The sequence below is a fragment of the Camelus dromedarius genome, chromosome 1 (genome assembly GCF_036321535.1).
Source record: "Camelus dromedarius isolate mCamDro1 chromosome 1, mCamDro1.pat, whole genome shotgun sequence".
NCBI classification, from domain to species: domain Eukaryota; kingdom Metazoa; phylum Chordata; class Mammalia; order Artiodactyla; family Camelidae; genus Camelus; species Camelus dromedarius.
Genome location: NC_087436.1, coordinates 6,703,136 through 6,716,469, shown reverse-complemented (window position 1 = coordinate 6,716,469; position 13,334 = coordinate 6,703,136). Strand labels below are relative to the sequence as shown.

Sequence of the window (13,334 nt, the reverse complement as noted above, 5' to 3'; positions counted from 1 at the left end):
TTCCTCGGGAACCCTAATTCCTGTCCTCTGCTGGCTTACACGCACACACACGCGCGCGCGCGCACACACACACACACAGCATGAAAAATGCCACCAGCCCTCTCTCCTTCACACTCAAGGTAGGTCTGGCCTCTCCGTCTGCTCCTACACAAGGTTCCCTTCCTTTTAGCGGGAAGCGCTATCTTCTTAGGATACACATCCCAGAATCCTTAGAGTTCGTGTAACAAAACTGGAAAATGCACATGTGTTAATTTGGTTCTGACTGCAAAGGAAGCAAAACAGGAGGGTTCACCCTAGCTGCAACATTTCTTCCTCATTCGCGCTGCGTTGTTCCCGATCACCGCTGCCCGTGCTCAGTAGCTTCTACCGGGAGGGAAAAGCCAACGTGTGGACCCAGCACTGGCGTTTGAACACTTAATCTCTTATTCCTGGAGCTGAACTGCCAAGCAGCCATCATCCCCGAGGAGAGCTGGCAGTACCTGAACTCGGCCCCAGGGCACTCCGGGCAGGAGGGGTGTGTTACCTGGTACTTCGGGAGCTGCTCCTTGGCCGGCTGCGCGGACGCCCAGGGGGCACCGTGGGCAGAGAGGCTGCTGCCCCCGCCTCGCTGGCAGCACTTGGCCGACGCCTTCACCGGCACATCCTCCGCTCTCTGGAAGAGGGAGGGCAGGGTCAGCCACGCTAAGAATACTGGTTCCGACACACGCGTTACCGGGGGTTCCCTCATTACAACCTCCTGTCCTGTGGTGCCTGTGCTGTGCAGAAAACCAGAGTTTGGGTTTTTTCCTTTCTAACAAGGACAAAAACATGGTTCCTGAGAGTCTGAAACACTTGGAAGAGGCGAGCACTCAGGAAGGGGGACAGACAGAAGGTGGCGGGTTATGTATGCAGACTATTGTCTTCAAGTAACTCAAATATCTTCTGTTTCGATTCATATTTTAAAATCATCCATGAGGTCTGCCCTCTGTGCTTGTCTTAGAGATTTTGCCACGTCGAGTCGTCATCTACAAAACCGACGAGGACAGAGCCCTTGCTTCAGAAGCAAACTTCTACCAAGCAGATGGAACTGAGAAAGCCCCCTATTAACCTGGAAAGACAGGCCCGTGTTTGGGACACAGCTCCCGCAGCAGTAAAGGCGCAGGAAAGAAAGTCACAAGGTCGACTTGGGAAAGACGAAGCCAGAACTCTGCAGCAGGGGCCCCTGGATGCCCCAGCGTGTGCCGGCCACCTGGCCTTCAAAGGTCAGGGGTTGGAGGGACTGGCTATTCCACGCTCCCCACACGGGCTCGCTGCTGACTTTTGTGACAGGGACACAAAGGTATAAAGGCGCACCTTTGCTAACGTCCCCGCTTCTCCCACACCAGAATGGAGTCCTCCCCCCAGGAGCACCCTCGCCCTCTAGGGTAAGTTGCTTCTACTCTGATTTGCTTTTTCTTCACGCAGCTTTTGCTCAGAAAAACATGAATGCAACCGCAGCTTATCTAATCTTCACGTGACAGTCACACGGGTGGTCGGATGCAAATGCCTGCAGTCATGTGCTTGCCAAGGGGTAGGGGTTGAACATGGGCAAAGCACGTGAGGAAGTGCCTCCACAGCTGTCCCTGAACACGTGACACACCCTCCTCACCCCCTGCAGATCCGCCTGCCTCTTAGCACCACGTAAGCCAGGAGCACAGCCCGCAGGGGCCTGGTGGGGCAGGCAGTCCACACCCGCCCCAGGCTACCAGGCTCCCAGCTGGGGACAACCTGCCAAGAGGTCCACGATCGGCAACCGCCCCTGGACAGTGAGCAGAGCCGAGACCGGATGCCTTCTGCAGCCCTGGGCAAGTCACAAACCTCCCCGGACCCAGCTGTCTTTTCAATTCCTGAGAGCTTCCAAGGAAGCTTCAGTTCCAGACTCCAGGGTCATCGCTGCTCCAACAGAGTGAAGGTTCTGGTTCCCTCTGGAAACCGGTGAGAACTGTTTTCCCTCCACCTGTGCGTGGTCAACCACTGGGCAGGGCCTTCGGGGAAACAGGCAGTGCTGTGGGAAACCACGTCCTGCTCACCAAACTGACGGGCAAGTCCTGGCTCACCTCAGCTTTGAGACCAACCTGCCAGGAGGGCCTCTGGGTGAATCACCTACGAGGTTTCTCATGCCTCCCCACCTCACCTAACAAGCCCGGCGACTACGGGAGTGATCAGCTACCTGGCTGGGCACCCACGCTAAAGCCCGCCGAGCCTGCCCAGGTGGCTGCCTCTAAGCAGACACTTCCTGCAGAAACGGTGCTTATCAGAGGCAGGAGGAGATCTCCGCTCCGATGAGACGGAGACCGTGATGCAGACCATTCCCTCCCTCAGCCGCATATTCTCCCACTGCCGGGGTTCCATCAACACAGCAGCAGGTGACTGAATGTGAACAGAATGCACACAAGAAGCTTTTTTTTACTTTGGAGACTTCTGAACAACTGTTAGAAAGGCCACAACTAAGAAGTACTCTGGAGGATGTCCCTGAGACTCACAGGGAGGACCAGACTCTGCTCCTACCTGGACATGTCACTCCACTTTTTCTGTTCTGGCTCCAAGGGATCAAGAGCTGCTCTGTCCTCACTTTACCCAGCTCCAGACCCCCCACACCCACACCGCGCTCACCACCACCTCCACCACCATCACACCACAACCACCTCCACCGTCATCATCATCACCTCCACCACCTCCACCTCCACCACCATCCCCTCCACCACCATCACCACCACCTCCACCACCACCATCCCCTCCACCATCATCACCACCACGTCCACCACCACCTCCAACACCACCACCACCACCTCCACCAGCTCCACCACCAGCCCTCTACTAAAAAGAGGAAATAAATAAAAGCTTCCTTGGTCAGACAGGCTGGAGGCACACTCCCTTTCGAAGATGACAGTGCATGTTGGCACACTGAAGCCCTGTAGCGAGGAGAGCTGTTTACTTGTTTAATCCAGTGCTGTGTAACACCTCTTACTATCTATGAGAAATGCCAGACAGGATGACCTGTACCTTCCCTTCAGGCTAACACTTCATGAATTTTACAGTCCTCACTTTTCCCGTTACACACGGCACGTATTTGGCGCCAAAATCCTATTGGACTGTGACTCGCCGGCAAATTCACTTCTAGCAATACCTACTTACACTGCTTACATCTGTCACCATCACTTGCTCAGTCTCGGCTGTGTGTATTAGTGAGAACACAAACGTGGTGGGCGGGGTGGCGGCTCCACCTGGGTTTCTTCTGAACCATTAATGGTGCTGCACGATACAGCCCAAAGAGAGGACGATGGATTAACACATGGCTGCTCAGCGAGGGCGCTCACAGCATGAACAAAAACGATGAAAGCAAACCCACATTTCATACCTGAGCTGCTGCCTCTTCAATCTTTTGAACAGCTTTGGAATCGAACAAGACTTGCCTGCCCCTCCTTTCGCAGTCCTGGTAAACGATCAGGCGAATCTCATTCAGGTCGAACTCAGAACAGGACCAGCTATGGATTAACAAGAAGAGAAAGAGGTCATGTCAGCTGCAACACCTGGCAGGACCATGGAGAGAGAAAGGGAGGAAGTCTCCCGGCCCGGATGCCCGGGTGCCGGGAAAGCCACCGTGCACAGCGGGCACCATCCCTTCCAACTGGGGGCACACGGTCCCGGGTGTAGACCCCGAAGGACCATCCAAATGCTCCCAGTGCCCATGACACAGGCTGGGAAGACTGCTCAAACAGCACATCCCTGGAGAGAAAGCGTCTCCTTCCAAAGCAACTCTGGGCAAAGACGGCGGGCAGGAGGGCAGAGGCGTGTGGAGAGCTGAATCTTGGGGGCCTGGGTTCCAAGAGAGGCCCACCCAAGGTCTGGAGTGCCCATGCCTCTGCACAGTGGCAGGGAATCTGGAGCCCGCCAGGACGGCCCACAGTCCTCCACTCCCAGCCACCTAGGCTCAGGCCAAACTGCGAGCAATTACATATCCTGAAACTTAGCAGGTCCTGCCAGCGTGGCTCTGACACAGGAGTTCTGTGCACATCTGCACCGCACACCATAACCATCAGCACTAAAGGAGGCACAGCTTGCTCCTGAGCAAACCAAAAGCCACCAGGACAAAGCTGCTCTCCACTCAGCTTCGTGCCAGAGTGGTAAGTGAAATCAGAACGTGACAGCTGAGATAGCCAGTCATCTGAAGCGCACTGCTCCGGGCATCCTCGGTCACTAGCCTGCCGACCCGCCCGGCACAGATCTGAGAGCCGGTGATGTCCCGGTCACCGCGCTGGACGCTGGAAGTCTGGTCCCTGCCCTCAGGAGGACATGCTCTAGTGGGGACACTGGGCTAAGCACCAAGAATCCATGAATAACTACAGACTGTCCTAAGTGCAAAAAAGACAGGATGTAATGAGACTCTCACGTTTTCAGACTGCAGGGGTGGGAGAGGGGCAGGGAGGTCCCTAAGGATTTAAGGACATGGTGTTTCCCACAGACTTGAAGAAGCAGAGGTTAAGGAGTGTGAGAATGAAGAACACAACGGGAAGAGGGAGGGTCAGGGTAAGAGAAGGACAGGCCCAGAAGAGAAAGTAAAAATGGTGGAGAGAGGGAGTGGGCTGGAGGGGCAGGCGGACGGGCACCCCGGAGGGCAAAGAGAAGCCAAGGTCAACAGGTGGGTAAACTTGGGTCTACACTTTAAAAAAAATTCAATCTGCTGCTCTGAGGAAGACAGGGCTGGATAGATTAAGACCAGAAGCAGGAAGGACAAACAGAATTTATTCCGAGTCAGGCCCTTTAATTGAACGCCAGAGTGACAGGCACAGGGGGGGAGGAAGGGGCAGGTGTGCCTGGGGGCGGAGCTGACTGGGTCAGTGTGGGCCCCACAGGTGGCCCCAAGACAAAGGGTCCTGAGTGCTGAGAACAGTGGAAGAGGAGGGACGACAGATGGACAGTTAGATGACAGACAGACAGGCAGACAGACAAAGGCACACTTTAAAGTAAGAGACAGCTTAACAGAGTGAAGTCAGAGACGTGGATTCAAACCCCAGTTCTCCCAGATTCCATTTCTTCACCAGCACAATGAGGGTCGTAACCCCCACTTCACAAAGCTGCTGGAGGAATTACGTGAAATACATAAAACAGGGCTTCACACAGGTAAGGGCTCCAAAATGGTAATTCCTTAAAGTTTTTAGAATTGTTACTATTACCATTTAAAAAAAAAAAAAAACTGGTCCCCAATCTCAAACTACGCGTCGTTGGTCCTTCCCTTTTTCAGGCATTTTCAGGCGGTGGTGGTCACCACTGAATACGCTCTTTTATGGGAGCAGATTTGTTTTCTCAAATCCTAGCACCAGAAAACACACAGTGCTGGCTGCACTGTCTTCGCGCAACCTGTACGCCGAGCCGCCCTGCCCAGCACCCCTGCCTCCCAGTCTGGACACAACGCTGTGAGTTTGTTTCAGAAGCTGTTTTCCTCTTTCTCTCAGTCCAGACCGCCTGTGTTCCAGGCCAGGCTGCTTCGCACGGCCCCACCCTGGCTGCGTGAATCTAAGGGTTGCCCTGAGCTTCTGGGGCCCGTTTCGGCCATCGTGGGTTGAGAGCCCGCCTGAGAATGGGGTCGTGGGGAGGGACACAGAGGTGAGGGGGCAGCCAGCTGTTCCCGGGGAGCAGGGTTCCCACAGCGAGCTTCCCGTCACTTCCAACCAAACAAGCCCTGACGACTGTGCCCCAAACCCCGACACTTTAGAACTACACCAGGTCATTAAAACACCCTCCGCAACAATGAAAACTGGGCTCACAGGCTGAAGCCATGAAAAGTGAAAAAACCTGGGGACGGACAGGTGCAGCTCAGGGGTAGAGCACGTGCTCGGCATGCACGAGGTCCTGGGTTCAACCCCCAGCACACCCATTTTAAAAAGAAAGAAAGAAAAAGAGAAAAACATCAACAAAGATTTCATTGCTCTCTGTTTTCTTGTTGCCCAACAATTACATTTTGCCAAAACAGCACTATAATTTACAAAGCAAGCTGCTCAGTCCTTATTTTTGAGGGGTGACCCTGACTCGGCTATTAATCGAACCAAGGCTAGCCTGTCTGGAAGAGCTAACATTTAATAACGACATCTTATTAAATGTTTCATGTTATTTTCCAACTTAAAAAGGTGAAAATAAAAGATATCAGAAGGGGAAAGGATGGATGTCAGACTGTCCACTTTGTGATCAAAATACCTTCCAAAGTAGTTTCTAAAATGTAAGGAAAACTCTGTTCTTCTTCTTGCATGTGAATCTGAACACCCAGCTGTAATTCTGACACTCCCCACGACTGGTAGGGGGATTACAGGCGAGCACCTTGGGACGAAAACACAGGAGATTAAACCAGTGTTCTGGGAGGGGCGGGCCTGGGAGCGCACTCAGCTCCGTCCCCCATAGGCTCCATCCCTGGGCCCGCGGGGAAGGTCATGGGAGATACCTGTGCATGTCTCCCGTTCTCTGCCAGCTCTTTCCCCACGTCCCTGAGTTACCTGCAGCCACGGGCACGCACGCGCCCTTCACATTCACCTTCCCTTCAACACCCAAGCACTGGTCACCCTCGAGCTTCCCTGAGCACCTACCACGGCTCCTTTCTGCCTGACTCGGAGAGGGCGAAAAGCTAGCCCAGGGCTTTTGCCTTAAAATATATGGGTAGTATTTTTTTTTCTTAATTGAAGTACAGGCAGTTACAATGTGTCCATTTCTGGTGTACAGCACAGTGTCCCAGTCATGCATATGCATACGTATATTCATTTTCATATTCTTTCTGGCTAGTATTTTAAAGACATTGATTCTAATCAGAAACGCCACATTTCTCTGCTTTTGTTGAAAGCAAAGTAAGACCGTTGTCTCTGGCACGGGGGGACACTGTATTTGTCAACTTTATGGTTACAGCTGTATGACCTGAGGCACAAGAAAATAAGGTGACTGGTCTACCTTTTCCTACAGCAAAATTTAAATGAAAGGACTTACATGGACCCTACCCAGTCTGAAAATTCCATGATGCTAAGATTTGCCTGGTCGGAGGTAAAACCAGGTCTTACTTCTAGAACTACTCATTAAGAGTGGGAAGCGAGTGGCCAAAGTCTCAGTTACGTATCTGAAAGGTGATAAGCAACGGTTCAGACGATTCTAAGCACAGAAAACAAACTGTCTCTAAAATAGATACAATAGATACAATCATGTGTCGTGGTTGAAGTGTGCTCCCCCAGAAGATATAATCAGTTCCTAATTCCTGGCACCTCTGAATATGACCTTGGTTGGAAACGGGGTCTCTGCAAGTGTGATCTGAGACCACACCAGGTTAGGACGGGTCCTAATCCAGTGAATGGTGTATACACAGGAGGAGGGAAACCTGTCACAGACCCAGAGGGGAGATGGCCATGTGATGACGGGGACGGAGCCTGGGGACGTGCCTCTACAAGCCCAGGAGAACCCAGGGACACTGGCACTCGGGGGACACGACAGGGAAGCAATGTGTGAGTCCCTCCTCTCAAGGAGCTGGAAGAGACAACCTGAAAACAAGAGGACAAGGCAGGAGAGGGGACAGAAACGTCCCCAGAAGCAGGGGACTAATGAGGGGATGGAGGATTCGGGGACTGGACGTGTGGTGCCTGGGGGGAGTCAAGGCAGACGGAGGCGGGGCAGACACAGAGTCGAGGGGTCCAAAGTCACCCACCATCCTGGGGGTTGGGAGAGGCTCTAGTGCAGAACAGCTGCACAGAAGAGGAGGCTGGTGAGTTTGGGGACCACGGATGGAGGGCCTGGACCACGGAGTCAAGGACTGTATGTCTGCTCCAAACGCAGTGGTGTACGTGCCAATCAAACTTTCTAAGAAAGAGCACGACGTGTCCTGACCTGTGTTTCAGGAGAGAACTAACGCTGGTGGAGGGAACCATTTTCGGGGCAAGCGGAGAGGCAGCCCTGACTGGGGAACCCAGGGTTTCCAGGAGTCCTGCCAGTAAGGGTGAGGGCAGTGGTGGTGATTTGCTGCAGGGCGACTGGCCACGTCCTCCAGGACCCACGGTGCTGGAGTCCGATTCCTCTCGAGCGACAGCAGGGGTCAGGCTGGAAGGGGCTTGGGGGTGTCTGTGTTGAAACCTGGTCTATGAGGGAAGGACCCTTCAAGAATGCTTTGCCTTTTGCTCTCCCGCAAGGAAACAAAAATAGTCAAAATAGGTTCAAGGGAGGAGTTTCAGGCGCCGTCTTGTGATCTGAGAATGTGACAGGGAACTCCACACGGTCAGAGAAAAGGTCACACAAAGCCCACGATAATGATCACAACAGAGACCGGCGGGCACCGTCCACGCGCCCAGCATCCCAGGCACTGGGATGCAGCTGCGAACAAAGCGTGACTCCTGCTCCCGTGATGACCTCGCTGTGTTCGCATAACGTCCCCCCAGCTCCCGTAAACCCTCATCTGGGCTCTTCTGCCCCTACTGCCCCTCTTCTCACTCTCAAAACAAGCTCCTAAATACAAAGAGAAACCCTTCTCAGAACAGTGCAGGGGGCCCTATGACTGTCTCCTGGAAGTGCAGGCACACAGGGTCGGGGGAGGGGAAACTAGTTCACCCGGTTGGCACAAATATTCATTATTTCCTGCCCAGTAACGGGCTATTTAGGCAAGAAAAAGTTATGTAAATAGATGGTAGTAACATATTTGGAATTCTTCATTTCTTTTTTGCCAGGTCAGGAGCTCAGGAAGCTGACTAACAGGAAAACCGATTTGCAAATTAGCTGGCTTTTCTTTCTTCCCCTATTTTGTACTGATACAGCTTCACAAAGTGCCCGGTTTTTTGTTTTGGAAGAGCTACAAAAAAAAAAAAAAAATTCACCTCTGAATTGCTGTCCTGTGGTCAAGAGTATAGCAGAAAAAAAGTTCTGGAAGGTTCACGTTCTCACCAGCAGCTTTAATACATAATGCTGACCTAAGGACAGAATTTTAAAATGATTCCAATTAAACGTCTCCCACTGTTACTTCCCCAGAAGAAACTGATATCGGATGTTGGCTGTAACTTTTTTCGTCTTTAAAAAGTAGGTGATATGTAGGTCTTTTTTGTTTTTGTAAAAGAAACGTGTGGTGTGAAAGAATCAATCCTGACCGTCGGCAGCCTGGCTGGGAAGGAGCCCTGAGACCTGAGCCCCGGGGACCATGCCTGCCCTCAGAGCCTGGCTGGACCCCGGTGCCGTGAAAGTCACCAGAAACAGAAGCCAACCAGATCCAGCTCCTACCTCCAGATGCTCACAATCTGGTAGGGAAGGTCAACACACAAACCAGTCAGTAAACTGTCCCATCACTGCGGTAAACGTCTCTATGAGGAAGGAGAGGTCAGTCTGCCCAGCTCGGGTGAGGCACTGGTCCAGGTCACAGATGACGCGGTGCCTGGGACATGGTCAGCATCCTCCAGGGTGGACAGGGCTCCCGGCTCTGCCACTGCCATCCCAGGGAACTCGGGAGTCCGTACCCTGGAGCTCAGCTCTCCCCAAATGCATCTGCCTTACCGACCTCACAGGGCTGTTGGGAAGACAGAAAATCAGTAGGAAAGCACTTTGAACACTGTACAGCCTAACTCAGAGAAGTCCAGATACGCAATTCTTTCACTGAGATCCTGGGCATTCAGACTGTTTTGATCTGAGAAAGAAGCTTATGCCACGTATTACAGAACATCTCCTCCGGGGCTGAGGTGTGATCAAACCCCCAGACCAAACAAGTCAGTATTTCACCAGCCCAAGTGATGGACGTTTACGCTCAATGGATTATCGAGAGACTACAAATAGCCTTACAACCGTTCAGGTCAGTTCCAAAAGTTTTTTCAGAGAGTTTAGGATTTGGGGATCATAGGATGAGTTTGTTGCTCAGGGAAACACTTCCTACGTCTGAGGGAAGGTCAGGGTCTCCCACGTGACCGTGAACGTGCGCGGTCCCAACACGCCGGCCGTGGGGGCTGCTGGTGCCTCGCGGCGGGGCTCTGCGCGCTGGGACGGGGCTATGCGTGGCCACGAGGTCACAAGCTGGAGCCACACAGTGTTTATATAACACGCCCACACAGCAACGACAGAACCCGATGAGTCGCGACACGGCTGGAAGTTTGGGTGCTGCAGGCGGGGAACGGTGCCACACACGAGAGGGAAAGGCAAATTCCGGCCCCCTTCCTGGTTCAGGTGAAGTCTGTGTGGCATCACGGCACCATCGGCCCGGGGCCACCGTGGCGGCGACAGCCCAGCAGAGCGCCACGCTGGACGTCAGGCCGCCCGGCTCCCAGGCAGGAGGCAGCGCCTGAGCCCAGTCACCCTCCAGCTCCCTGCTTTGTAAGGACGGCTGTGGCCAGAATCATCCCTCAAGCTCGTGTCCTTCTGACGCTGACACGCCGTAATCTCAAATGGTCAACTGCGTGGGCACAGTGTCCTTCAGAACAGGTGACCTCAGCCAGGTCCTAGGAGGAGAGCGGCCTCCGTGAACCCATCTCCGCCCCCACGTGGCGCCCTCACCTCCCTGGAAGGACGTGGCGCTGTGCTTAGCAGGCTTCTTAACACGAACACAGCTCCGATCAGTAGAACGTTCAGAAGACACTGCCGACATCTCAAGGGGAAAGGGGCAAGTTCTCTCCAGGCAAGGGAGACCCCGAGGGGGCAGGTGTCCCAGGATCCTGCCCGAGGCTGGCTTCCTAGGTTTTGCTGTCATTATTACACCTTCTTCCCTTTCTCCCATTTAAAATCTTACAGAATCTCTAAGTATGGCTCGTAGTGGCTTATGCTTTCCAAAATGGTTTGTTAATTCATCAAACAGCATGACTAACTCTTTTCTGGTATCTAGAAACTGGAAACCACCTGTATTTAAGCAGCCTTGCTGTCCGTCCCCCTGTGTGCCTCAATCCCGTACTCCCTGAGCTGATTCTCTCACACGCTCGTCCGCATAACCACAGCAGTCAGCATGCATCGCTGCGCTCCAGGACCACTGGGCTGTGACTTCCAGCCCTGCTGAGAGCTAACCTCCATCAGCATGGTGTTGTGCCTTTTCCTGAAGGCAAGGTTCCCTCCTCCTCTCCACCCAGGGAAGCTGCCTGCTAATAACATGGGAGTGAATGAATTTCGAAGTAAATAGTCACGACACTGCCTTATGTATTAACTAATTCTCAATCCATCTAACCCGTTCACAGATGAAGAAATCACGGTTTCCCCTAGAGGTTTCCAGGGGTCAAAAGCGAGATATTCTCCACATGGTCTTTTGTTTGCAAATGAGAAAGCCAAAAAACAGAAACCGTACACCTACCTCTGGTTATAAAATACTATTTTTAGAAGAGATGGGTACAGGTGAGCAGGAGGCAGAGCTGGGCCGAGGGGCAGAGGTAGGGGCCAAAATAAGGGGGGGAGGTACAAACACACAAACTCACATGCTCTTTGACCCACAATTCCATTTGCAGGAATTAATCCCACAGACCAACCTGCAGGGTCCAAAATGATTACACACAAAAGGGATCCACTGCAGCAGCATTTGGAACAGCAAAGGACTGGGACAAACACCCACGGGGGTGGCTAAAGAAATCACAGCACGTCCATGCTACAGAGCACTATACGGACAGGGCAGCGGACGAGGATGCTCCTTATGAGGTTACAGAATAAGCTCCAGGACATCGTCTGCCCTGGAAAAAAAGTATAAAACAGCGTGTGCAGGACACTACCATATGTATTTTTGAAAAAGGAAAAACGAGGGGAAGAACTCTGGATTTTGTTATACGTGCATAGAGTCATCTCTAGAAGGAGCTGTCATTGTAAGGATGGTCCCATCTGGAGTGGAAAACACCTTTACGTGTATATCTGCGAGGCAGCGCAGTGAGGAAGCGTGCGGACTCTGGGTTCCAGTCCTCGTCCGGCCCCTGCCTAGGACGTGGCCAGGCTCAGCACCCTCCTCTGCAGAGCGGGGACAACGGGGAGCCCTGTCACCGTGAGGACACGCAGAGCCTGCTGCAGCTGTGCACCAGCACTCCGTGCCTTCTGGACCTTAACCACATGACTGTCCTGGCTCTTGAAAAATTAAAAATATATGAATATATGTATGTGCCTGACTGAAACATGATGCTGTACACCAGAAACTGACAGCATTGTAAGCTGACGATACTTCAATAAAAAAGATGCAAATTTTTTAAAAAAGAAAAAAATAATGAAACTGAGGATCACAACAGGAACACTTTTTTTTTTTTAACCCGTCAAAGACTCGAGTATTGACTTAAACAACCTTAATTACTGTTTGCTTGAAGATGCTTGGCTGTGGAGCACGAGGCAGTGGGTCAAGTCCTGCAGCGAATCCACCTTCATGACCTCGGGCCGTTCCGAGCCAGTTTGGCCCCCGTTGTGGACATCTGCCGGCTTTCCTTCTCAGCATTCAGAGACACGTGTCCCCACCCTGCCCCACCCCGCCTCCCCTTAGGACAGGGCGAAGCGTCTCTCTAAGAATGTAATCCCCCTTCTCATTCATTAAAACTATTTATGGCTTTGCATTTGTTATTATTGCCCCAGGACTGTGTCAAATTGATTCACACTGTATTAAGTAAGTGTCCTTTTTCACCACGTAATCTCAGAGCCTGGAGACACCGGTTCTAGAAGGCCTGTTGTTGGGTGTGGGCGGGGAGGGCAGGTGATGCCAGCTGCACCGCACGTGGGAAATAGCTGCCTACAGACCCCCGGAGAGCGCCGAGCTGGCCCTCCCCGACGTCCGGGAGAGTCTGCATCATACCGTCTGTTTTGCACAAAAGGTAGGAGATGTTTATAGGCTTAGAACCAGTGTCAGAGTCAGGACTCAAACCAACGTCTCCTGACTCCAAACTCCGTGCTCTTCCCACAGCGCTGTGACACCACCTTAACGTCACTAGCAAACAGGGTCACATGCTCTGCTCCAGGACCTCCCTCTGTGTCTCTGACTGAGGTGTCAAAACATGACAGGTTTGAGAAATAAAAATTCTCAAACTCAGTGAGAGCTCAGTGGTAGAGCATGTGCTTAGCATGCACAAGGTCCTGGGTTCAATCCCCAGCGCCTCCCTAAAAATAAACAAATAAATCTAATTACCACCCTCAAAACAAAAAAACAGATAAAACCCCCCAAAAACACACAAAAAATGCTGGTGACATAGTGTTAAGACTGAAAAGCAGGACACGTATATATATATGCTATGACCTCAATTAGGAGGAAAAAGTGATCAAGGGCTTTTTAAAAGTTCACCAAAAAAATCAGCAGCTCATATTACAAAGGATTCATCTCCATACTATATAAAGAACATCCAGAAATCGATAAAGATTTGGAAACCACTGGGAATGTGGGCAACGGATAC

At 52.2% G+C, this 13,334-nt stretch overlaps 1 protein-coding gene across 6 annotated transcripts in view; it reads right to left on the bottom strand.

Moving 5' to 3' along the window:
- The window catches only part of FNIP2 (folliculin interacting protein 2), a 103,893-nt gene that overhangs the window by 46,940 nt on the left and 43,619 nt on the right, over positions 1 to 13,334 (bottom strand). For 5 of the 6 annotated variants that reach the window (XM_064487034.1, XM_064487126.1, XM_064487112.1 and 2 more), the window contains exons 2-3: positions 3,377 to 3,503; positions 524 to 652 (exon numbers count right to left, since the gene is read on the bottom strand). In XM_064487034.1, the coding sequence (XP_064343104.1) occupies positions 524 to 652; positions 3,377 to 3,503 (256 nt within the window). Of the gene's footprint in view, positions 1 to 523; positions 653 to 3,153; positions 3,326 to 3,376; positions 3,504 to 13,334 lie in introns of those variants that run through there. The other variant, XM_064487132.1, reaches the window with a different exon arrangement.